The sequence below is a fragment of the Dendrobium catenatum genome, unplaced genomic scaffold (assembly GCF_001605985.2).
Source record: "Dendrobium catenatum unplaced genomic scaffold, ASM160598v2 fragScaff_scaffold_1338, whole genome shotgun sequence".
Classification (NCBI taxonomy): Eukaryota; Viridiplantae; Streptophyta; class Magnoliopsida; order Asparagales; family Orchidaceae; genus Dendrobium; species Dendrobium catenatum.
Window position 1 is genome coordinate 2,766,869 of NW_021319800.1, and position 27,782 is coordinate 2,794,650.

Here is a 27,782-nt window from a genome sequence, read left to right on the forward strand (position 1 = left end):
CCTTTATTTTTGATGTTTTATTTTATTCATGTCATTTATATTTCATGTTTTTCCTTTTGTACCCCTATGAGGGAATTAGTGCTTATTGTAGCCCAAGGGCGTTATCGTCTTTATGCATTTTATTTCTAGATAGCCTATATAAAAGGCTTTGTCATTGTATTTGAGATTATTATTGGATGAATGAAATTTCTTTTCTATGTTCTCTTTGTGAGTGCAACAAAGATCTCTTGGTGAGTTCTTCTTCGAGATCTCTTAGTGAGTTCTCTAGGTAATTGCTTACCCTAGTATTTTCTCTCTTCCATTTCCGAAAGAAATTCAACACAAAGCTCACCCTAGCCCTTGCCGCCGGCCTCCCTAGGGATTCCCCACCGCCAGCCAAGCTCCCAACCGCCGGCAGCCCACTTTGCCGAGAGCCTTCCCCCACCCGACTGATTCCCCCCTCTCCACCAATTTCCAATGTGAAATTTGATATTCAAATTTTGAATTGTTTCCTAAATTGGAAATACAAATTAGGAAGGTTTTCATGATCAAATAAATTTCAAATGAAATTAATTTGGAGTTTTCAAAACCCTTGCCACGTCATCAAACCACATTAGAAACCCCTTTCTTCTCTTCCCAATTCCCTCTCTCCCTAGCTATGCCGCCGGCCCCCTATGTGGAATTCCCTTTAATTACCCCATTAAACCCTTGATCCTATTTTGAAATTCAAATTAGGATCCATTAATTTTCCCTCCCATTGCATTGAAAACTGAAATAATTTCAGTTTAATCTTCCCCTCTCCCTATTCTACTACCGCCGGCCTCCCCTCTCTCTTTCCCCCATTAATTCCTCATTAAGGAATTAATTGCCCTCTCATTGGAATTCAAATTTCCCCTCCAAAACTCCCAAAACTGAAATTAATCTCAGTTTTATTTTCTTTGTTTTCTAAACCAACCTCCCCTCACCCCACCTCTACCGCCGGCCTCCCCATCCCCTCTACAACCCGCCGCCCACCTCTCCCTCTCATTGGAGAGTTTCTTGCGGCGACCACCCCTTTGCATCTTCAAGAATGCATGGAAGAACCCGAGTGGAATTTCGGGTTTGAGTACGACAACTGAGGACGAGTTAACATCCTCAGATCTCCCTTCTTCGACGTAGGATTTGACTTCGACGACACCATCGAAGAATATTTGGTCCGGATTCTACCATTTCTAGTGGATTACATTGACGACCATTTTTCCGTCTACACGTGGATCATCGAAGGGCATCGTTCCACACCACCTCCCCGTCCGGCGCCTTCCTCTCCTTCCCTACGGATCTACGGCACCGTCGCCCTCGGAGTGGTTTCATCACTTGTGTGGTTATTCTTCTTCCAACAATCCTAGAAGTAGGTAAATGAGCGTAGCCTCAAGGTGAGACAATCGCTTTGTTAACCGCGGGATTCTAGTTGGCTTTTCATTTGCTTTACTTTTATTACCGTCGTTATTTTATAGATCTTGCTAATTTAGGTGTAAGCTCTTGCATAAGCGTAGTTGAATTCTAAGATCTCTGATAAGTTTCAATTGTGAACAACATTAAGATTGCAATTTCACTACTTGAACAATATTTTATTAAGTTTCTAAATCCAATTCCTGGTTTCACATCACCAGGTCATCAGAAGGCCAACACTTTATGTGACAAAACCATCTAATGCAACTCTTTCTAATCTTATCTGCCACTGGAGCTACTCCAACCTTTTTATGTATATACTCGTTTCGTATTTTATCTCTAAGTGTAAAGCCACCTCTGCGCATCCTCATCTCTGTAACACTTAACTTAATTTTAAAATTCTCTTTTAATGGACAACATTATGCGCCATAAAGCATTGCAGGACCCACTAGCATCTTATAAAATTTTTCCTTAAGTTTGATGGATACTTTTCTATCACACAATAGGCCCGATGCACTCCTCCACTTCAACCATCCAACATAAATTCTACTAATAATATCCTCATTTATGTCACCGCTACTTTGAACGATAGACCTGAGATATCTAAAACTTGCATTTATTTTAATGACTTTATCACCAAAAATCATAAACCCACCACTAGATTTAAAGCTAATCCTTGATGTAATGCAACTGAAATAAGAAAACAATTGGTCAAACTACCTTGTGTTTGAACAAAAGCAACAGCTCCTACACACATATCATTAATGACTAGAATATAAACATTATTAACTCATTTCTTTTCTAGAACCATCAAGGGCACTTCTCTAAAAACTTTATCATATACTTTCACTAAATCAATAAATATCATATGTAGATCCTCCTTACTTTCTCTATACTTCTCCATGAAACCTCTTAACAAATGTATAGCTTCCATAAAAGACCTACCCAGTATGAATCCAAATTAATTTTCAGAAAGCTAAGTATCACGATGTAACCTACTCTCAATTACTCTCTCCCATAATTTTAATATATTACACATTAACTTAATTCCTCTATAATTCACACACTCTTATGCATCACCTTTATTCAAAAAATAGGAACTAACATATTCCTTCTCCACTCATCTAGCATCATTTGTCTTCAAAATCATATTAAAAAATTGAATAAATCAATGAATTCATTTATCTCCAAAACATTTCCACACCTCTATTGGAATATCATCAAGTCCTACTTTTTAACACTTAATTTTTTGTGAAGCTTCTCCAACTTCAATTTTACTAATATGACGATAAAAATAAAAATATATATTTTCATTTAGGGTGCTAAGGACAATAAAATCAATTGTATTCTCACAATCAGCATTGAAAAGCTTATCAAAATATCTCATCCACCTATGATGAATATCATCTTCTAAGAAAATTACTTTTTTATCTTCATCCTTAATGCACTTCACTTGAACTAGAACCTTCCCATCTCTTTGTTTAGCTAACTTATACATACATCTTTTGTCTTCCTTGGTATATAATCTATTACATAAATCTATAAAACCTAAATTTTTTGCATCGCATATTGATTTCTTAGAGTTCGTACGGACCTCTCTATATATTTCTCAATTTTCTAAGCTTTTACATCTAAACTAATTTTTATAACAAAACTTTTTATTTTGCATTTTTTATTCCACCACCATTAGGAGTTTTTCCTTTTGATTCTCCAAGCACATATTTTACAACCTTCTTAATATCACTGGCTACTTTTTCTACAAAACATTAGTTTTCTCACTAAAACACAAATCTTAAGATCTTGAATCTTACTCTTAAAATATTTTTACTAATATTGTTTAAATATCTCTATCTAATCCTAAGATAATATGTTACTTTATTTTATTTATTCCACCCTTTCATCTTAAAGTCTAAAATTAATGAGCAATGTTGGGTACATAAACTTTCACTTGGAATGACTACAAATTTTGCAATCTAAATCATCAATTTTATTATAAAAAAATGATCAATCTAAGTTTTACTATATTCATTCTTTTAATCTAAGCAATTATACTTTCAATTTTAAGAAAATGATTATCATACACACCTAGTAACAGAACTTCTAAAAAAATAAAATAAAAACTATACAACAACAACATCAAATATTTATCCCACTACGTGAGGTTAGTTTCATAAATTATTTTTCTCCATTGTTTCTTGTTAAGAGTAATTCTCATTTATATCTAATAAAAATGTTATTTCTAATATTTTCTAACCAGGTCTTTTTAGGTCTACCCATACTTCTCTTAATATAGGCCAAATTTAATACATCTACTCTCCTAACCAGGTCATCAGAAAGCCAATGTTTTATAAAATAAAAACTATGTTACCTATATATTTAAAAGCATATCTTGTTTTTTAATGTATCCCCTTACTCGTACTATGTTAGAAGTGTAACAAAACTACAGGACCAATTTGAATTCTAGCAATAAAGAATAAGCTTAAAAATGAACAAGGTTTTATTAAAGCAAGTTTCTATTTTTTGTTTAAATTATTGCAACCAACCATCATTTCTAAAATGAGTGAGTTCATCTTAGGAAATTTAACAATAGATAAAGAATATCGAATGTAAGAAATGTTTAGAACTTCACATTCTTTTTTCTTTTTTTTCATAAATTTCAACAATGCCAATGAACTCTAACTCCTTGTTTCCCAAAACTTCTACAACACTGGATATCAACCGCCAAAAAAAAATCTCTTTTAAGATATTAATATATCCACTCCCTACTAGTTCAATCTGACAACATACACTACATGCTGCAAAAGTGGTGGTATCAATTTTAAATAATCAACTCCTTGCTGAAAGATGTCCTCCTCGACTATGACGATGTAAGCCATAAAACAATTGAGAACATATAATTATGACAATGTTTAGCATTGTAACGTTAGTTCCCATGCAAAGACTAAACACGATTTGATTTATTCTTTCCTTTTGCATATGCTTGCAGGCGTTCAGCCTGTTTTCTTTCTTGGTGTAACTCTTCAGAACTTTTTGCTTTCACGAGCATCAAAAAGCGAGGAGGTTATATTTTTGGGTTTTTCTATTCGCCACACAAACTACACTTAGAGTAATTGACCAGCTTGATTATTCTTTAAATATGATCACCAAACTAACTGTTCAATTGAAAAATTGGTTGTTTCTTGTATATCAAATAGGAACATCAAGTTTAGGATCCATAACTTTAAATTGGGGTATCATTTTTCTTACAAATAAGTCTTTTCAGCATCCTTTTTCTGAAGTTGCCTACATTAAATCGCAAAAGAAATGTGGGTCTTTTGAATTAACTTTGCTCTAGTACTGTGGATTATCAAACTTAGAAAACGTAGAGCTCTGAATTATGCCTTTTTCTCAATTTCGCTTTAAACTTACAATTTAATAGCAAAGAAGCTCGTCTCATGTCAATGGATGACATAGAGATTGTTCCAAGCCAGTTCTAAGATTCTAGTACCTGCATAATCTTCTTTAAGATGAAAAACTATTTTTTCTGATAGTTTAATATTGAAAAGGAGCACAATCCCCTGTCGTATGAGGCTGACTTCTTTCACTATCTAATGTGTCTTTCAAGGTTTATCATATGTTTCTCAATTGACCATATGACGATTAGCATCCGTTCAGCAATATTTTGATGGCTGATTGTACAATCAAGTTTTTTGGCTCTACAAAAAGGTTAAGTTTGATTTCCATATCAAACTTCTGTTTAGAAAGACCAGGGGAGCTAACTGAAGCCATGTAGTTAACCAAAATAATTTTCCAGCAAATCATACCTCCTATTAAGCTTTCCAATTGATCAATCTCCTCTTAAAGGCCTGGAAGAGTGCAACGGAAGAGTTTCCACCATTCAGTGAAGCAACTCCACTTGTCGTTAAGAGGTGTATATAGTTACCACTGTTTCATCTCCTCTCCAGACTGTAAGACTCTAATACCACAAATTCAGCAAGTAGATAAAGTATAGGTGCAAGATGAGCCTTCGAATACCTCTTTCTCTCGTCAACCATAGACAAATCATTGACCGAAATATAGAAATTTGGGATCGATTTTTTTAGCAAGTTATAATATAAATAATGATACTTTTTTTTTTTTTTGGGGGTTTTTTTTTTGGGGGGGGGGGGGGTGTTTTCATGCTCTTACGGAACATGGTTTTAATCAAACCAAGATATTAAAACCAAGAAAAGGGCAACATTCTTAAAATCAAATCCAAAAATCTCAAATTTCTTAAGACTTCAAACTTAACAAAATAATAAAGTGACTATCCGCAGAGTGAAAGACAATTTCAAGAAAAATGATAAACAAAACTTATAGACTAGCACAAAACTACTAAAAATCCAAACAATTAGCATTTATTCTACTGCTTGCTAAGCTTATATATATTATTCATAACATCTTGTTTCTTCAAGAAAAATGAGGTTTAACTGGCTACTTATATAATTGTTTTTCTTTTAGACTGAAAATTAATTCATAAATAGTTAACAGCAAGAAAACTAGCAAAACAGCAATCACAATGTGAGAGGCAGAGAAATTATATCATTAATTCCTTTCTTTTAATCTTAGCAAGTGCTTATCAAATCAATTATGTGGACCTCCTAATACAAAGTAAGAATATTTGCACTGGCAAACCCTTGCATGTAAAAACATTCCCACCGATCCATAAAATCATCAGGATGGAAACTCTACCACAAATCACAAAATACGATAACAATAATCAAAATATTTTCTCGGTTGCACGTTTTGAAATAGTTTTTCTTATTAAGACTATGGACCATGGATATCCCAAAGAAAAAACATTTTCCTAAAAATATAGCCTATGTCAAGTTGGTTAGTATTGCAGAATAAATTATTCAATCAACAAACTTTGTTGGAAAAAAAAAGTGATGCCCTCCATATTCTAAAGATAACTCATATAACAAAACCGGACTGAACAGTTTTCTTTTGCTAAGATATAAATTAGGAAAAGCTTACCCTGAAGAACAAAAAATAATGTAGGTGGGTTTCCATTTGAGGGATGTTGAGGGACAAATTCGTCAGGAACCTTGCTACAATTGCAATGATAGGAATTACGCAGACTGTTAAGTGCCTTTTATAGTTTAGAACAAGTCATAAGATATGAGAGTATATTACCTTAAAGCTTCAGCTCCTAGGATTTGCTCACGAGGAATCCAACCATCCACGTTTATCAGATCCAACCAATGGCCAATTATATCCAAGCATATCTCGATATCCCAACGCCTTGAAATTCCAAAAATATACAACATACATCACCACAAATCACAGGCATAGAGAAATTAACCAGTAGACTAGAATGCCATACATGGATGAAATTCCAAAGAATAATCATTATATCAGCAAAACGGAAATTAGATAAATGCTAGGCTACTAACCAAATAAGCAACTGATGGAAACCTTCATCCCATAGGAAACCTCTAGGGAAATACGAGCGGCTTGGAACTGCGGTATATAGTGCAGCTGGCCAGTATGACATGATTTTTTCCCCATTCTTCTGCTGAAAGAGAAACTAAACTTGTAAGTATGCTGGCGTCACTAAATTTTCTGATGATAAGTAATATCTGACATGATATTCATGGTATGAATAAGTGGATGCAGGCATTGTGCACTTGTCCTATGAGACCAATCAGATGTGGTAAGAGACAAGCTTTATCCAAAATAACTCTTCTATTCATATGCACCATCAACCTTAAATTGGAGAAATTTTAGTTTTGGTAGCTAGGTTGGAAAAATGTGAACTGCCAACCTGCAATTAGCTTAAAGAATTGCCAGCTTGATTCAAGGAACCAAAATCCATATCTAGCTGTTTTTGAACGGCACTACTCAAAGAACCATTGGGATTGCTCCATTCTAAAAAACAGGTTTCACAAAATCTATTTCCTTTTTTACATAAAAATTGCTTCCCTTCACCATTCCCGAAAATATAGTTACCAAACGCAAGCTAAGTCAGCATCAGAATCACTCATGCGCTAATTCCTGCTTTCTTTACTTAAAATACTTTTAGAAATTTTTGTTTGACAAATTTCAGGACAATAGACTACTTTTCTTGAAAGCAAAAAAAAAGTTATAGTTTAACTATTTTTTCCAAACTGTAAGCCAATCCACAATGTTGAAATTTTTCAACGGTAAACCTGTGTAGTTTTACATGGCCATGGAAAACAGCTTCTAAATTATCAAAAAATTAAATTAAATTGTGAAAAGTTTTACAAGAACAGTTATGGGAAGAGCAATTTTTGATTGACCATAGAAATAGGATCAAAATGCCTCCAAATTGTCCTAATAATTACATATAAAAAAAATCAATACCTATTATGTACCCTATCCTAAATCTCTTTTCCTTCATCCTTTCATTTGAATAAAGCAGTTGATAAGTTAAACTTCCTACAAATTATGGGAAACATAATCTCTAAATAAACAGAGATAATACAAAGATAAGCAATCATCAAGCTGAGAATAATACGTATTATCAATAAATCATAACTTGGATTATCTTCATATATAGTCACATAAGGAAGCCACGGCGCAATACAAAAGGTAGCATTCGTTAATTTGTAGAGCATAATTTATGCCATATGAAGAAAATTCTTATGCAAACTTAATCGTGGATCGGCTTTCACTATATTTGTGAACAGTCTCACTAAGAGCATTTTGAAAATTTCACTATATTTTTCGGCTATTTTAGTTTTTCCATTATAAAAGAGGTGTCATGATTAATTTATATGCATGAGAGATTAAAAATGCAAAACTTCATAGTCATTATCATAGTGAAATCTGCAGCAGAGGCAATAGGATGTAACCATCACTTCAGTGAAACTATATAAAATTCTTTTATGAGTTGATTTTCTTTCATTTTTATTTGCTTTCAATGACTTAAATTAGATCTCAACTAATTCCCAAATTAACAAGTAATGCCCAATAAACAAAAACAAACAGAAAGTGTAAGAGACCTGAAGGGGTTGTATGAACTCTTACTTACAGTAAAGCCCTTGGGAATGGCAATTTTTGATTGACCATAGAAGTAGCCTATTCCCCCAAGTAAATTTGCAATTGCGGCCTTACCAACAAACATCGCCTCTGAGTCAACCTGAACCAAAGCAATTGTTCCAAATATATTTTTCAGCATCAAATTAAGTATCAATGACCTGAAAAATCATGTTGTGGATTTATTAAATGCAATTATATCATTCAATCCTCACAAAACAAGGCGCCTCTACCTACACCGGGACTTGCTTCCTATAAGCCCATTACGCAATAGATCTTCAACAATACATAATTCATTCATATGTTGCGGTTCATTTAAAAAAATTCACCACAGGGGCTTAACTGTAGAATAATGATACGACATTGCAAACCAGCATACAATTCAAGTAAAACTTAATTGTTTTTCCTAGCAGCATCGAGACTGACGAAGAAGCAATGGGAACCAAATTGTTATAAAACATATATTGGTATTGTTTTTATAATAAATACTATTCATTTTTTAAAAATTAAGGGAAAGGTGATAATTTTAGACAAAATATTAGTATATATGAGAGTTTTAGCCTAGATTAGTAACACAATACCATTAAATTTAAAATTAATTTAAGTTAATTAGGATTATAAAAATTATTGTTGGTTAGTTTGTTATGAACCCCAAGGAGCTTATCATAACAAAAAAAGTTTCATGATTAAAAATTATTTCTGTTTTCAACTGACATGCGAAACATATTTATGTAGCTCTTTATGCACACTAACAAAAACCACAAATAACAAACAAAATTAAAATGTCCTATCAAACACAACATCAGCAGCACCCTTGGAAATGCAACAACAGAATTTGTTTGCAAAATATACATTATATCATTATAATATTAAATTGAGAGGCCAGCCATTGCAGGAAAATTGATAAACATGGCAATCTACTGGTTCCACTAAAAGTAACATTGTTTCCCTCATAACTCTTGCGTGAAATTAGGCAAATTATTGCATCCAGTCACCTGACAGAGAGATACGTTCGGATCTCTCTCTGTCTACAGTAAAAGCGCAGGTACTGTAGCACTAAAAGTAACATTGTTTCCCTCATAACTCTTGCGTGAAATTAGGCAAATTATTGCATCCGGTCACCTGACAGAGAGATACGTTCGGATCTCTCTCTGTCTACAGTAAAAGCGCAGGTACTGTAGCAGCTGCTACAGTACCTGCGCTTTACTGTAGACAGAGAGATCCGAACGTATCTCTCTGTCAGGTGACCGGATGCAATAATTTGCCGTGAAATTAACTGCTATGTTAAATTCTTACTACAACAAAAGGCATATAAATAAGTCTTTACTTTTCAAGAGAGAGAAAGTTCAAAAGTGCCAAAGAATTCTTACAATATATGGTGAAATCCTTTGGGAAAAAATATTAAAAGACAGTAAAATAATGATAAAACTGTTATTGCATCATCGTTTCCAAGCTCCGCTTCACATGCAGCTAGAGGCATCCACATATTTACATGGAAGCATAGAGTTACATTTAAAAATCCACCATTAAACTAACATATATAATATAGCAGTAAGATGATTCAATCTAAGATTAAAAACATCACCAACCGTATTGGCAGAACATTCTTACCTTATCCATTGTGTTAAAACATCTATTATATTTGTCTTCAAAATATTTTTTCCTCTCATCAAGTTTACGTGTCAGAATGGTGCCTGGAATATGTTGAAATAAAATTACAATTGCAAACAAGTTCTGAAATTGCATTTGGTTAACAAAAAGGATTAATGAATTAACTGCTTTTAGTTTTGTAGTGAACAAAACAAGACACCATATCCATGGCATAGGATATAAAACATGCATGTAAATCATTTATTATATATAACAATAATAAAAAAAATTAAGTCAAGTGTGTCAATCAATTATTGATAAAACATAACAAATTGCTTGGAAAAGAAAATTCTTATCTAAAGGTGGTGAGAGTGTTCTTATCAATTCGACATTATATTCTATGCCTCTAATCTATTTCACTTTATTTTATATTCCCAATTGGGCCATCAGGAAGATTGATCACATTAAAAGGAACTTCTTTTGAAGGAGAGTTAAGGATTACAGTGGTCACATCTTATCAACAAAAAGTATGTTTGCATACCCAAGGATAACGGACGCACTGGCATCAAAGACTTTCATAGTATGAATATTTCTCTTTTATGTAAATGGATTTGAAAGGCTTTATAACCCAACCAAGATTCTACTAGTTATATTATTCATGACAAGTATTTTGGCATATCAACTCCTTTGTATTTCCAGTCTAGAAATGTTTCATTTTGCTCCAATTTAGAGGGATTTTCAAAACTTTTAATTCCATATGGCTGAAAATTTCTTGGAAACTGCATAACTCGTTACTTTTTGGATTAAGTCAGGAATCACAACAGCTTTATTACTTATTCTTATTCAATTGATAGTGTGACAAAGTTTCTGAGAACTAACATTCCATTTTATTTAAATGATTGCAAGGAACTCTTTCTTACTAATCACTATTCTTAAGCTAGACCTTCAACATGAAATCCCATCTGGACTCCTATTAGTATAATATTTGTCAGCTCTTTTTAATAATTTATTATTAATATTGTCCTTAATTCTTGCAATTCTTGGAATCTAAGTGCTTTCCTAATGTCTTTTCATGAAAAGGTTTCTCACAAAATATCTCTTTTTTGTATGATATTGTCATTTGCTCTTTGCAACTCTTGTATGGACTAGCAGGATGATAATTTTCCTTTTTTTTTTCCGAGTGTGCTCATATATCTAACATATGAAAGAGATTATAAAACATTTTAAACATTACCTTACATATCGTGAACTTAGAACAATTTTCACATATCAAAGACATTTTCATTAAAAAAATTCAGAGATCTTTGGGATGCCTTCTTCTGCTCTTGCATGTATGTGATTTAGATAAAGAGAAATGCTAGATGTTTTTATAATACTAAGAAATAGGAGAAATTCCTTTGCTTAAACATTATTCATCTTGTTTACTTTTGGATTCATAATTTTTTTGTAAGGACATCGATTAATATCATTATGAATATGGAGGATACTCGCTTTTCTACCAGTCCAATACAACTCCTTTATATTTCTTCCTAAATATTCCTTTGAAGTGTTTACTTTAACTCATTTGCAATCACTCTATTTATAATCACTTTGTAACCTTTGCTTTTCCTCAATGACAAGGGTTTGCCCAGCCTTTCAATATATATATATATATATCCATAAAGTAAAAAAAGAGGAATAAAAATGAACAAAGTGGTCAATAATGGTCATTCATATGCATGTGCAAAAGTAAAGTCTAAGGAAATGTTGACTTGGTTAGCTTTATCACAATATTGTAGAGAAGTTGTTTTTGAGATTCAAACTCATGGCCTTTGAGTCAACTTAACTAGTATTCAAAATTCACCCTCTAAAATGTTCTCTATAAGAAAATAATCAAACAAGGAAATATATAATATAGTAATCTTTAGTTAAACAAAAAGTTAAATTTTCTATTTAAAAAATATGCTTTCTTGGAAAAAGGTGATGTAAGATTATAGTTCAAAAGCATCTATATTGTATTACCATATATTTAGGATCTTAAAAAAATAATGCAAATAAAATTTTTATAAAATTATGGAATAAATTTAGAACTCTCTAAGGTCAAACCACTGATGACAAAAAATGGCCAAATAAGGACAGAGTTGTATTAAAAATTCAAACAAAATGTAATTCAACAATCATGTTTTCAATTCACGGACTTTAAATTAATTTATTATTTGCTACAAATTTTGATGCAGACAATATTCCACATTATTCGTGTTAATTCTGACAATGATGTACTGTTAAAACTTCTTAGTTCTTTCAATTGTCATTTTTCTTCAGTAGGAAAACTTCTATGTTTACAATTACTTAATTTAGCAAGGTTATTTTTGCATAGATTCTAGTCATGAAAATAAATGTGTATCAAACCTTGTAGAAAAGAAGAGCTTTAAACTTTCTAGCAGGACTCCCGAAATTTTTAGATCTACTGTTAAACATTATTTTATATCCATTGTTCTCTTTTTGATTAACTTCTAATCATATAACTTTGTTCTTTTTAGCTTTTTCTTTTCAATCAATGAGAAGGAAGAAGAATTATAAATAGTTTAATATGTGGTTTTCCTTTATAATAAAGCACTATTATAGCCCCTTTGATACAAAAGAGTTCAAATATTAAAATGAATTTGTTGTGAGGTAGATTTTCTTGACCTCAATGGGTTTCTTTCTAATCTTTCTTTAATTTTGTTATCATTGAGATAATTATCCTTGAACTTCTAAGAAATGTACCTATTGATCATAGGTCAACTACTACCAAAGAGGCATACTTGTTGATTAGCAACAAACAATTAGCATCAAAGCTCAATCTCAGCATTCCGTCTATAAAACTTAATCATCAACCTTAAGTAAACCATTAGAATACTTCAACTAGCGTTTTGTTCTTATCATATCATGAAAGAAAAAGCAAATAAAGAGAAATATAGAGAAAAAAAAGAAAAATTGACCTAATCCTATGGTTATTTTTCATCTCCATCTCTATCGTAGCACCACTAGAAAATCAGTTAAAGATCCATACTTCCCATTATAGTTTCCCCAGTCGTCCACAGCCACAACTCCTTTCAATGCCACTAGGAAGTCATTCAAATGCTAGCTGCTCAAAACAACTTCTTTGATATCCATGTGTAACCTCATAAGATCAACAATAGTGTTGAGATGACGCCGGAGCTGAGCCGTTGATCATGTTAAATTTCAGAGTCATTTAATTTCATATGATATTTTGTATGGCTATATATGTGTAATGCTTTCTTTTGTTGGTGTAGCCTAGTATGTTGCTTCATTTGGCTAAAAATGCATAGCCAATGCTTGTAATAAAGGGGAGATTTGGAGATTAATAAAATCAGAGTTTTATTCTCTTGTGAATTCTTGTATCCTAAGATTTGTTCTTAGGTGGTGGGTTCTTGCTCCGAGTTCTTGGAGTGGTGTCTGATGACCGTCACCGGATCGTCGACGTGGATTCGTAGAGCCCCTCTGGTCTGGTGTCATTTGGTATCAGAGCCTGTAAGTTGTTGGCGTTCTTGTCCATCCTCGTGTTGCCTCCGCCGCCGGCGTCATTTGGTGGCGACCTGTCTTTGGTGGCGAGTCAGCCTCGATGGAAGAAAGAAAGCTCAAAAGGAAACCAAAAGAAAGTTCTTTGTTCTTGTGTGCGGACAACGGGAAGAGATTTTAATCACCGAATTCTTGCAACTATCCGATTCAGATTTTAATCATCGGATTCTTGCTGCTATCCAATTTATACTTATGGCCAAAACATCCATAGCTATCACGAAGAGGCAAAGCTTCTTTCACTGCATCTGTTGATTGACGTGGATACCGTCAAGTCAGGTGGTATCTCTCATTAATTCTGTTTTATTTCTGTTAAGATAGTTGCTATTTGCATGCATTACATTTTTGCAACTTATAAAGTTTTGATGATTTCAAACATTATTGTTCAAATGTGTAGTTATCTCCTAACAATTTTGGAAGAATTGTATTTTCTCTTGTGTGTACTAACATTTCAAGGGGGTCTTAAATTTTAACTTTTTTAAAACTACCAATTCAACCCCCCTCCTGGTAGCCTTGGGACACTCACTTAGGCTTAACAACCTAATTACTAGATTCAACAATTTCTCCCGCTCAATGCTGGATGTCCATCCCATTTCCTTTGGAGGCTATTGCTTTCTTTGAAGATCTTGTAGATCTTCCTTGCCGAGACCTGTTCGTGCATGTCCGATGTCAAGTGGTTTGTAGGGCCCAAATAAATAAAAGAAATAAAATTAGCCACGGTCCAGCCACCATGTTCTATCTTGACGTCATGTTAGGTGCCCACATCTGATGTCATTCTGAGCGCCAAGAACAACATAATTCTTGATTCTTGGTCCATAAATCAGCACCAAAATAGAGCAAGATACTTTCTCGGTGCACGATGCAAAGATCACATCAATATGAAGAAATCGAAGATCTTCTACAAGAATTGGCATGACTCAAGCTACGACTATCAAGGATTGAACGAAGAGAAAACTTGAGCTCCCTTGGTCGGGACTTTAATGGTGTCCGAGGAAAGTATGCTTCCACAATGGCTTCGAGATCCCTCATTCCAACTAAATCCTTACGAAAAGTTGATGATAGCAAGGGCATCTCAGATGATCAAATCTCTTCTACCCACGAAGATGTGTTTGAAAGAACATCAGTCTTCCACCCCACCCTCGATCGAGTTCATTTTTGAAGGACTTGAAGATCTGTTGCCGAATTCGTCATCTTTACCTCTCTACGATAAACCTGTGTACGACACGTATGATGATGACATGTTCGATAGAGTTTTTGACCTGGAGCAACCCACAGATGATAATTATGATAAGATCAAGTATGCTTCGCTTCGTCGCACCGATCTCTATTGCTGGGAGGCTAAGGATCACTCCTTTATTTCCTCGCATCTTCGGCCACAAAACCACAAAAATTGTTGAATGCATTGGTGAGGGTGTTATTGGAATCAAGGAAGGAGACAATGTTCTTCCTATCTTCACAGGCGAAAGTAAGGAATGTGTGTATTGTAAATCAGAAAAGAATAATATGTGTGATTTGTTGTGGATTAATACTGATGGAAGTATAATGTTAAGTGATGGAAGATCAAGATTTACAGCAAAAGGAACTTCCATTCACCACTTCCTCAGAACTTCTACCTTCCATGAATACATAGTAGTTCATGATGGCTGTTTTGCCAAGCTTGATCCATCTACTCCTCTAGACAAAGTTTGTATTCTCAGTTATGGTATTTTCATAGGGTTGGGGGCAACGCTCAACGTTGCAAAGCCAAAAATAAGATCCACTGTAACCATTTTTGGTATAAATGAGTTTCTGAATTCCATGGATTATGATAAGCCAATTTCATCTGCCTATGCTACAATCGAGAAATTAAAGATTGGTAGGCAAATTGATACCGGGTGGGAATATCTAGATCGATTTAGGCAACCAAATCCGTCTCCTTATGGAGGCCAACTGGGCATATTCATATGAGTCTGAAGTTCCTCCTACCCCGGTAGAATGACGCCGGAGCCGAGCCATTGATCATGTTAAACTTCAGAGCCATTAAATTTCATATGACATTTTGTATGACTATATATGTGTAATGCTTTCTTTTGTTGGTGTAGTCTAGTATGTTGCTTCATTTAGTTATAAATGCATAGCCAATGCTTGTAATAAAGGGGAGATTTGGAGATTAATAAAATCAGAGTTTTATTCTCTTGTGAATTCCTGTATCCTAAGATTTGTTCTTAGGTGGTGGGTTCTTGCTCCAAGGAGTTCTTGGAGTGGTGTCTGACAACCCTCACCAGATCGTTGACTTAGATTCGTCGAGCCCCTCCGGTTCGGTGTCACATGTGTAACTTCATAAGATCAACAATAGTGTTGAGATGAGTTGGATTTTACTACCCAACTTTTAATTGCTCATACCCAAGTCAAGAACCTACCGCCTAAGCCATCCAAAATCCTATGTCAACCCAGCCACTAATCTGAAATAAAATGACTATAATCTACCTTCATTTGAGCCTCCATCAAGTCTTATTCAAACTAAACCAATTTTAAAACTACTCATAAGGAAACTTTTCCCTAGAGCGATACTTTCTTTGAAAAAAATATTTTCAATTCCATACTCATTGGGAAATTTAGCACTAATGTGAAGGTCCTATACGCCATGTTTATCATTTTTTCTATTCCATCATTTAATCAATCGGTTACATAAATTCATCACATCAACTCATCTTTTTTGTTTATGCATAAATTAAAAGAGTTGTGAGATTTCATAGAAATAATTTTTTCCCAACTATTCATAATTAATCAAATTCATCTGAGATCTTTTAACTGACCTTATAATGATGACAACAAGATGCCACAAAGAGCTTTTATTATCAATTTTATACGAGGAGTTTAAACTATCATTCTAAAAGAATTAAAAAAAGAAGAAAATTTTATGCTTTAGTCTTGCATATTTAGATTGAACCGTAAAATATTGATTCCCAAATTCATACTGCATATGCCATCACCTAATCAGAAAGGAATTTGTTAATTATGAGTGAACAATGTATAGTACCTATAAATAGGTATAGTTATTTGAAAATAACATTTGTGGTGTTTTACCACTTGAAGACAACAAAAGTGCACTTTTTTATCCTTGGGAATACTCTATTTGTCAAGTGTCCGGCAGAAAAAGAAAAAAAAAACTCATAAATGTGAGTTTGATTGGGAGAGACTATAAAAATAAACAAAGAAAGTCATTTTATTTCTCCAGTTTCAAGGTTTCAGTCTATATGGATATGAGATTAAATAAAATAAAGTAGAATTTTGTTGAAGAGATTATGACCTTTATGAATCCACCCTACTGAACAAATTTATGAAAATCACATTAATCAAGTTTTTCAGAATAAAGTTTCTTTAGTTGGCACCATAGAACCAACCATTTTGTTGGGATCCCCAATTAAATCCAAAAACTAAAATTTTCCACCAGATGTTATTAGAGAGCCGTTCCTTTTGATTTATTAGGTGTAAAGTAAAAGAAATACATGTGTTTTAATGTTTGGCTTGAACAAAAAAAAAAGTATATTTGAAGAGGATTTGTAACAAAAGGCCATTTTTAATGAATTTGGAATTTAACCAAATCAAGCAATTTTTGAATTTATCTAGATTGGAGGCATTTGAAATCAAGTGAATATGACCCTATTACAACCCAACCATGAATTGAACTCCTAACTAGAACACACTACGCTCCCGCCAACAACCCTGCTGCTCCGTCATAGGTAACCCTGCTGCTCCCCATTGGCAACCCCATCATGCCCCAGCACTAGTCCTCCAAATAAGATAATCATGAAGCACATTAAAATCTTTCATTTTGTTATATTATCATTTTGTTGAGTACCAAGTATTTTTCTATGTTTAAGATATCTTCTTTGGCAAGAAAAATAGTCAATGTCCTAATATTTGGTCTGCTTCTCTAGTAAGGCCTTATCATATATTAACAGAGTGCTCAAGTTAAAAAAACAAAGTGCTCAAGTTGACTAAAAAAGATAATGAATATTGAACTGAAATTTCCAAAGCTTATTCTCTCTATCTCACTCTCCCCTTAAGATATCTTCCCTTTTCTCTCTCTCATGTTCTCCAATATTTTTCCCTAATGGATTATCTAATATATGCCTCTTGATATTGAATAAATTGATACAATAGTGTTGCACCAATGGTAATTAATCAATAGCTACGCACCAATAGTTTTTAGGAACTATCACAAAGAACAAAAAAAATGTGTTGACTGTTGCAATTCGCCTCACAAAGTAATAATATAATACTATCACTTTACCATGTATGTAAACACAGAAGTCTTAAAGTTATTGAATATGAGAAATAAATTATATATATATATATATACACATATATACACAAACGCTTTGTGTGCATGCATATTTGTATTATATGCATGCCGCTCAAGGCTGTGAGCTTTCTTCTACGCAAGGAAGAGTACCTGTAAGATAATTGATTCGATCAATGATCCTTGAGCTCTTGGAATCAGTTCCCGATACAAAAACTATATCCAAAACTGAAGGGAGCTTCACAGAAAACTGCCAACAAATGCCAAAAAAATGAGATGTTTGATTGTCAAATACTCATGAGAAAATAGGATAATGGCATAAATATTCATAAAAATAAAACATCATAAATTTAAAGATGTAGCTACAATGTATGCACATGGTTTCCTACAGAAGTGACCAGATAGCCTAAGGGTTTCCAAGATTGATAATGAAAGATAAAGAGAATAATAGTTTAACAACTTCACTGAATTTAGAGATACAAACGAAACAATTGCAACGTATAACTTAATTATTAGTCAAAGAAACTTGAATGGGCATGAGGAAATTGTAAAACCTGAAAAACAAGGATGTTGGGAGAACCTTCTAAAGCATCTGGTAGAGCGAGAAGCCCAGTGCTTCTTGCCTGCAAATTGAATTGCTTACAAATGAAAAATCATAAGCAACAACTTAGAAAGCTTTACATTGATGAATCTTAACTGAGGGTAATCTGGTACAATATCTCAACATACATTAAAAGCAAGAGTGGCCTGAACCAGCTCAGTTAAGTTGTGCGTGTGGAGTGTCTTGAAGCCTGCGTAATGGACTTCAATTTTATCCTGAAAAGAAAAAAGAGATGGAAAAGAAAATGTTTGTAATATATGCAAAGTGAAACTTAAAATAAGTCACAAGAATTAAGGTAAAAAATTTTAAACTTATCCTAAAAGATGTAATGCCTTTAAAAGCACAATTGGCTGCACCAAGGAAATCCTTCAGAAATAATATGACAATTGCAACCCATGGTGCATATTATGGCATCATCATATACTTTCTCCCAACTATTTGGTGTAAACCTTACGAAAAAATTACACCATTCATTCTTGTTCAGTGGTACATACACTGTAAACTTTATCGAGAGAAAATCTTTTTGCACAACTTGTCAAATTCTAAGCATGTTATTTTTGTCCTATCCATTTTTATTCCCTCAAAGTACGGATTGGCGGGGGGCTACAAAAAAAAAGGGCTTACTATAAGAGATACGACCTAATTTGTTCAGTTCAGCTCCACCTCCTTTCCCTACATCTTACGTCTTTCTCTGGATCATGGTTCCAGAAGGAGGTGGAGGTCAAGGTGAGTGGCAAGGAAAAGCTCTTGGAGAGAAGCGGAAGATAGTGCACCATCTCACCTAAAGAAAGCAACACAACTATGCCACAAAGTCTAACCAAACCAAGGTTGTCAAAACCTGGGTAAAGATCTTATCTATTGTGACCTTCATGTAAAGAATCTACTGCATATGCCATTAATTATTTATAAGGTGGTTTGATCGCAGTCCTCGGATCCTTTTTACTTTGGCTTTCATTTTTTCTAAAAATTTTATTCACTCCTATTTGTTGTTGCGGCATACTTAATCCCTTTTTTTTGAAGTCAAGATTTTCTTCGTTTAGGTTTTTTTTATGGTTTGATTTACACAAAGAGAAGGGCAAGTGGGTCAAAATGCCCGGTAACTAGAAAGAGAATTATCAGGGTATGTGATCCTGCGCTTCTCATTTGTCCTCTCACATTCGTTTCTATTTGTATTGTGATGAATGCAAGAATTTTCAGTTAATGGTCCACCATTTTATGTGTTATGATATCATAATTGTTCATCAAACTTTAGTTCTCATAGAAATAAAATGATGCAGATGCTAAAGAATTGATGAAGAACATTTTTTGTTGCGGGATAGTGATACAAGATGTCTTAGAAATTAGGATTTGCTAATGTAGATGAAAATTTAATAGTCTCAATTAGAAATAACATGTAGAAATCTAGAAGCATGAAAACTCTACAATCAAATGAAGATACAAAGAAATCCTCCAACCTTTTTTCAACAATAAGCAATAAGATTTACAATAAAAGCATGCTGTAAGCATAGAAAAAATAGTATTTGGATCACTACATCCATGGGAATGCTCTGTTAAAACAAAGAATCGTCAATTATCAATATAAAGACCCTATTGACAAAGCTTGGTTTGCTTTAGCCATAGGATAGCCAAAGAAACCCATTACAAGCACCCAGTTGCTAACTTCAAAGACCATCGCCCAAAGTCATGTCTCACATCTATTGAACTTGAAAAAAAATTGACTACAATGAATCATTTAGCTGATGTTCTTCCAATATATCTAAACATGGCCTTTAAATTCATGCGAGTTTATCTCTCCATTACACAAGGTATTTCCACTACCAACCATCAGTAGTGGACAAGATTTCATTCACCTCCAATAATAACTTTAGGAATATAATTAGTATAAAAGTTTGAGATTTATGTAGATGATATCTTCGGGTGAACAAAGAAAAGAATTCAAGATATTAGTTGATAGTTCATAATATAAAGTCTAATCAAATATATTAAAAATTGGGCTAATAAAAGTATTTTTTGGGATTTATATCATATATAAATATCCATGACAATCCATATGAATTTATATAAATCATATTTGTTGTAACTAATTTCTTCAAAATTCTTACATGATATAGTGCAGACAAATCATTACCTTATACGCTAAGTTAAACTTTACATATCTTGAGGTTAAATTTATAGTAAGAGTATAATCCTCACAATTAACATTAAATTTTCATCAAATATTTTCGTGCAACACATGTAAATAACTAATGGGTGAAGCAAAATGATAAGATGCCAATAATAAAAATGCTAAAATAATTATATATATCATGATGAAGACATTATAACTTATTCCATGGAGACGAGATAATGAATAAAATTTTAAATTTAATATTCATTAAATTTCATGATAAAAAAACCACAAAAATATGATGTCTCTTTAAATAAAAATAATATAGATGGTTAAATATTAGTCAAGATTAAAATTTGGATTAGACCTAATAGAATGAATTTTAAATTTCAAGTTTTCTTGAAAGCAATCATCATTAATTAAGTTCATTGAAATGTTGATGCAGTTTTACTTTCTCCATAAGATCTTTTTTATAAATGTAAATCAACAAACCAATAACAAAAAATAAAATCAAAATCAATGTGATCATTTTTCATCGAAATGACAAAATTATATAACATCTTAGGGATTATTATACCAATTTGTTCAAGATTTAACAACTTCAGTAGGCATAAATTGGTTTATTTCATGATTAAGGATAAATTCGTTTTCTAATTAATGTTTAGGTTAAGAAATGATCACATATTAAAATTCAATTTCAAATTCATATTCTATGCTAGTTTAACTTTAAGTTCATGATCATTTTTATTTTTTTTTAAGTTCATGATCATCTCCTAGTGTAGACTATGATTTAGCTTCAAAAAAAATCAAATGTATAATCATCTTGCAACAGTAAAGTATTTTCTACAACCAAAACATCAATTGATGAATACTCACAAACTATAGTTTCTTTGATATGATCAAATTTAGTCATATATGATTCTTATAATTTTTTGCGCTTAGAAGGCTTAAATAACAATATTTTTTTTTTCTTTCAAAATATCAACCATAGGAGCTTTTTTTTTTTTTTAACCATAGGAGCATTAGTCCCGATATTGTAACGTTTCTCAACCACTAAAGCTCTAGATAAAAGTCTCAACTAATGAATCAGAAGAAATTATAGTTTTAATTCATATTTGATGAATTGTTTAAGCCATTTAATAAAATTATAGTTTTAATTCATATTTGATGAATTTTTTTAGGCATTTAATAAAATAAATGGAGATAACAAAAAAAAATCTTTAGGCAATAATGTTTGGGAATAAGATCATTAGAACATGCTATAGGTATATAATAGGTTTTCTTTATCCAAATCTTATTCAGATCGAAATTGAAAAGGAAGACAGGAATGCCAATGATTGGTTTTAATGACCTAGACCACACTTATACGATGAGTGAAATTATGAAAGAATGTGGAAATCAATATGTAAGTGCGCCCGCCTAATGCAATGTCAAGCAAGAGGATGATGGTTTTGTTTTGGTAATGCAGACCAAGCTTAAAAAGAGCTAAGTTTGGGCTGTTTTGCTAGGAAAAATCATAGTTAGAATAGATCTGCCAAGATTAAACATAATTGGCTTTAATAATTTATATAACACTTGTACAAAAAGTGAAACTAGAAAGAAAGCGTCTCTACTAAAGAAAGCAAGTTATTTTTCTTACAATCAAGACCACACTTAGAGTCATGAGTAAGAACAGTATGAAATCAATCTTGCTAAAAACATGTAGAATTAAAGGCAAATCATTAGGGAATAATGCACGAACAAGGAGAGATCCAATGGGGAATAAGGGATGCAAAGGAGATTGGGTTGTTTTTAATTAAAACATCGAAGTGCTAAAAAAACTTGTATGATGATTAAACAATTATTAATTTTTTATGAACAAAAAACTCGACTTTCAAGGAGTGCAGAGATTACGGAGAAAACATGCCTAAAGAATGACAAATAAGAGCAAGACAATAAAACTCGGTGACTGATAAATAAATATCTTACCAGGTTTAGAGAGGTATCACTGGAGTCATGTTTGCATGACTAAGCAGTGGAAGAATTACTTACGAAAAAAAAATAATATGAGAAAAAATAAAATGTTAATGAACTTTAAATAGAATCTCTCTCACATGATCAACACTAGTCCGCATATCGAATTGCAGAAATAGTCACAGAAACTATAAGACTTCGCAAAAGCAACAATTTTAACAGAACATTGATTTTGGTGGGGAGGGGACGGTGGGTCATAACCAACAAATGCAGCGCTACTTCTGCATATGTATTTTTCATACTGTGATCAACTAAAAGAATATTACGTCTGCTCTGCAATATCAAGTATAGTTAGATTTATAAATTCAACAAACACAACCCTTAACAAAGTATGATAGAAGCATAAAAGAAAAATAAGCACAAACAAACGTGTGCATGCACACACATATAAAGTTCATTACGGGAAGAGTCCAAAAGTCCAAGAGGTAACCGCAAAAGGTAACAATCCTAATATCCATACCTTTGATTTCAAATGAACTTCCCATCCTCCGACATCCCCACGCAAACCAGAAGACAAAAGAATGTCATCGTGTAATTCAAATTCCTCTCTTCCTAGAGTAAGAGAATTCCCTTCCTCATCAGCTATATAGAAGAAAAGATGTGCAGAACTCCACTTTGCTTCATCTGATATAGATCTGATGAAATAAAGATCATAAGAAATAGATTTTATTATAGCAGCTAGTTTATGACCCCATGGCTAGCTGGTCTCCACAAATAATCTAATCAGTTTGACATGACTTGTGGAGGAAAAGTCAAAACAAAAGACTCTTATCCTGCATTTATTAATGATCTTGTCCAACTCCTAATACTTCAGTAAGAAAATAGTAGCAAGTCTCTGAACATTGATTGATTTATTATTGCACTATAACCATACAAACACATACCCTCTTATATATGAGCATTCACTTAAAAGATATTTAAGGGACAATATCACTCTTCTTCTACATAAATACAGTGATAATTCTAATGCAATGGCTTAACAATTTTAGCATTCAAGGGCCATATATCATGCTTGCAGTAAAAATAAACAAAAGCATCATAAAAATTAATAATTGCATCAAAATAGCTCATCATCCCTTTAATATAATCTCTTCTTAACCCATCCTTTCTAGTATTGTCACACATCCATCTTAACATTCTTCTTTCTTCTAGGCTCAACTTGCTTATCAATAACTTCTCTCATATCCAAAGCTCAAGATCCATACAACCTAGATGGCATAATTGCAAATTTATAATATCTCCATTAAGTCTCCATGATATTATGTTAGTATAAAATACTCTTGAGGTAGTTGCCCATCTCAATCAAGAAGCCCTAACTCTAAAATGCATATCCCCGATTATATCTTCATTCTTATATATAATAAAGGGCTGGGCCTTATATATTTGAGGCAAGTCATAAATGTATTTCTTACAACGCAATTACAAAAGAATGGTGGTTCAGTTTACTTGCCAAAGACCAACTTCTTTCTATGCTAAGGGTTTGTTTGAGGCAGCTGCAGTTTTTCATAACGATTGTTGCAAAGCTATTGCGAAGAAAGCGAACTTTTTAAAAAGCCAATGTAGATATCATCAATGCATTCTTTTCGAATAATAACTTTATTATAGTCATCCTATGATGCCCCAACACTTCTCCTCAAGAAGGTAAGCAATGTCCGGCACGTAATGGACATGACACACCTCTGATATGTATCGGCATGTCCGATTAAAAAAAATATTAAAAATAAATTAGATATTCGTGTCTTAAATATTTATATTTTTTAATATAATTTCTTATATTTCGAATTTTTATTTGTTAAGAATAAAAATTTAAATCTTTTATTTTCTCTCAACAGCCCCAAATCAATTGCCCGACCTCAATAACCCAATCCCTGAACATACAATTTTCATTTCTATCTACATATCGCAGCTAAGGTTTCACAACAATGCTCGTTGTCATCGCAACATCGACGTCTAATGCTATTAAAATATCAGTGTTTCAAAACCATCTGAAAATCAAAGTTTGATGCTAGAAATTTCTACCCCCACAAACATGCCCTAGTGTCATCTTGGTATCTCATCTTTTTTACCAACATCATCTCAACCTTAGATGACCGACATTGTCTCGACATCAACGCTCAATACCCTACTCTTGATAACATTATCGTCTCACCTCTCAACGCTTGAAATAAGACATTGACTTCCAACTCATAACATTCTAATATTAACCATTTTAAGCACATATTATAGTTAAATGATTAATTATTTCTCAATTATTTTTAACATTCTTCTTACTCAATTTTTCTTTGGGTTTTGGCGTCCATTTTTCCAGTTTTACAGTTTAATTTGCCAACGCCATGTAGTGGGACAAAGGCTCGATGTTTTTGTTGTTGTTGTTATTAAATTTCTATGAACTATTTTTAATATATAACAATGATAGTACCGTATCCAACATGTGTCAATGTCCTATATTTTTAATAATTGAAGTGTCTCGTGTCTGAGTCATGTCGTGTATGTGTCGTCGTGTTCATGTATGTACATCATAGTAGCCATCACACTTTTGTAGATCTGGTAGTAAAAAGCAGTTTTAAACCATAAATTATTTTGAAAAGGAGCCAAATGGTAGCATGACTACAATCTAAAAAGCAAAGCAATGGAAAAACTGCCCAAAGAAACCCTAATTTTAATGGAAACAAATCTTTTTTCTTTCTATAGCATTATGTATAACAACAATGATAAATCATCATTTATCATATCAAAAACTTTAAAATTTGTTTGCCATTCATTTTGAGTAATTTTACACCCTTCTAATAAGCCTACATTTATGTTATTGTCAAGTTGTTAAATGCATGGCATGCCATCTCATATTTACTTATAGCATTTTAGATTTGCAATTTCTTTTATATTCACTTCCAAGTATGTTAATTATCTACTTTGCCAAAATAATATGCTCCTAAATTAATATATAATCTTAATCAAAATAACTAACTTTTATTGAACTACTCTGTATATTTATGTATCAAGGATAAAATATGTTTTTCATATTTAGTCAGATAGATTTGTGTAAAGATATTTACATAAACATAGGTTACCAAATCAACTATCATACGTATAACTAACATATTTAAATATAGAATTTTTTTAGTCCACCGCACTCGCTCAAAATTAGAAACAAAAATGTATAAGTCAATTTTGATTTGACTTTTTAACATTATTTTTATTGGAGAAATATCTTATATTTTAGGCAAAGCTGAAATTGATCTCATGATGATGCACATCATAAACTATGTTAAGCCAAGCGACTGATGGGTTTTAGAGGTATTCATTTAAAGTGCTTAAGTTGGCTTGAGAAGCCCAATTGAGACCCTTCAAACTATAACATCACAACCACTAAATTTACATATATAACTTTTATTTAGTAAAGATTATCCATTTATCTTCCAAAAAATTTCTCCATTTTTCTAGCTTTCCACTTATTTCAACAAAGATATCATCAATTAGAACTTATCATCAGTAAAAAAATTTACACCAAGATAACTCACTTTGAACATTCTTTATAAGCATCTTCATAACAAAAATAATAATGTGGATTTAATATTAAACTTCAATGCAAACCTACAATAATTCGGAACTCATTAATAACTCAACAACTACTAATTATAGTCAACATCTCATCAAACAGATATTTAATAATTTGAAAATACTTTTGGCAAAGTCCTTTTTTTCAAAATACATATCAAATCAATTATCATGGTACTCAACCAATTCCTTAATTTTAGTAAAAACAATAAAAAAATCCTTTTATTACTTTATATTTTTCTAATAATTGTTTCAACACAAAATTTACATCCATGGTGAATTTTTCTAGCATAAGATGAAATTATCATATATCAACGCAATTTTTTTAGTATATTTTTCATGACCCTTTCTAACAACCTCATGTATCATTCATAAGTTCTATTCCCAGTAGTTACCACAATACTATTTTTTTTTTTTTTGGTTCTTGAATACTAGTATCAAAATGGTTCTTTTTCAATCATTTGACATTCTTTTAGCTATTACAATTTCAATGAATTTTTTGTAACCAAACTACAATATCACTAATAATTATTTGAATCTCAATAATAATATCTTCTAAACCCAAAGGGTTTACCTTTAGACATCTTCTTCATGGTTAATTCTACTTCACTTTTTAAGACCAATTTATAATAGACCTCATTATTTTGTTCATCATGCTCTTCCAAAAAGTGTGTTTCATTAAAATCCCAATCTAAGTATTTCTTAAAAGTAATAACTTCACCTTTGTTGACTCTTTTATTTCAACAAAGATTATATCTTCATCACTTTAATACATCTAACTGACAATTCCTAAGATCTCTTTGTGTGGGTGTGTGTGCATGTGTGTAGATATACACACATATATACATACATAAGTACATACATATTTTTATATTCTTAAGCATGTAACCTATTATATAAATCATCAAAAGTTATAATTTGTGCTTTACTCACTACCCTCTTACAAGACCATCAGCTTCCATAGAATCATTATACATCTTGATATTACTTACTTTTTGTCTATCCTTAAACTGACATTTATTTCACTTTATTACCTTTTGAACCTCCTCATTCCATCACTATGTCTCCTTATTTACTAAAACTTTTATAATATTCTATTTAATAGAATAGTTATCTTAACCCACATCAAATTTGACTCAACTAGAGAATACTAGACATAACATTAAAAATAAGTAATTAATAGCCAACCATACTAAGCATGAAAGAAATAAATATGACTTTTCAAAATCCCCATAAATCATTAAGAATCAATCCCATCTCAACCTATATCATAAGCAAAGTTTGTAGCATGTTTTCAGAATATCTAGCATAATACATATGCTAAGCTATTTCTTCCATTTAGATTTGTTTTCATTTTTTTTAGAGAATGAAAAGATTTGATGCTCAAGTCGTGGCACATGTGAAAAAAACAGAGTTAACCAAGTATATGTGCACCCAAAGTAATTATAAACCCATCATTTACCATCACTACCCAAAGTGTTATCCAAAGTATCTCTAAAACATAAAACACAAGAATTCACATACAACGATAAATAAGTCATGCTGGTAAATTACTATATTACATTAAGCATCATTAAAAAAACTAGCATGCATCATTGTGCCACAAAAAATAGAGCATGGGGGAAAAAAAGATGATCATTGCATAA

The 27,782-nt window shown here is 32.4% G+C and overlaps 1 protein-coding gene across 1 annotated transcript in view; it reads right to left on the bottom strand.

The window, feature by feature from the left end:
• The window catches only part of LOC110097965 (mannosyl-oligosaccharide glucosidase GCS1), a 55,466-nt gene that overhangs the window by 25,885 nt on the left and 1,799 nt on the right, over positions 1 to 27,782 (bottom strand). Inside the window, exons 4-12 of the mRNA XM_020824644.2 lie at positions 23,042 to 23,216; positions 18,590 to 18,676; positions 18,415 to 18,483; positions 18,014 to 18,110; positions 10,039 to 10,121; positions 8,423 to 8,530; positions 6,822 to 6,943; positions 6,562 to 6,669; positions 6,403 to 6,476 (exon numbers count right to left, since the gene is read on the bottom strand). Of these exons, the coding sequence (XP_020680303.1) occupies positions 6,403 to 6,476; positions 6,562 to 6,669; positions 6,822 to 6,943; positions 8,423 to 8,530; positions 10,039 to 10,121; positions 18,014 to 18,110; positions 18,415 to 18,483; positions 18,590 to 18,676; positions 23,042 to 23,216 (923 nt within the window). The remainder of the gene's footprint in view (positions 1 to 6,402; positions 6,477 to 6,561; positions 6,670 to 6,821; positions 6,944 to 8,422; positions 8,531 to 10,038; positions 10,122 to 18,013; positions 18,111 to 18,414; positions 18,484 to 18,589; positions 18,677 to 23,041; positions 23,217 to 27,782) is intronic.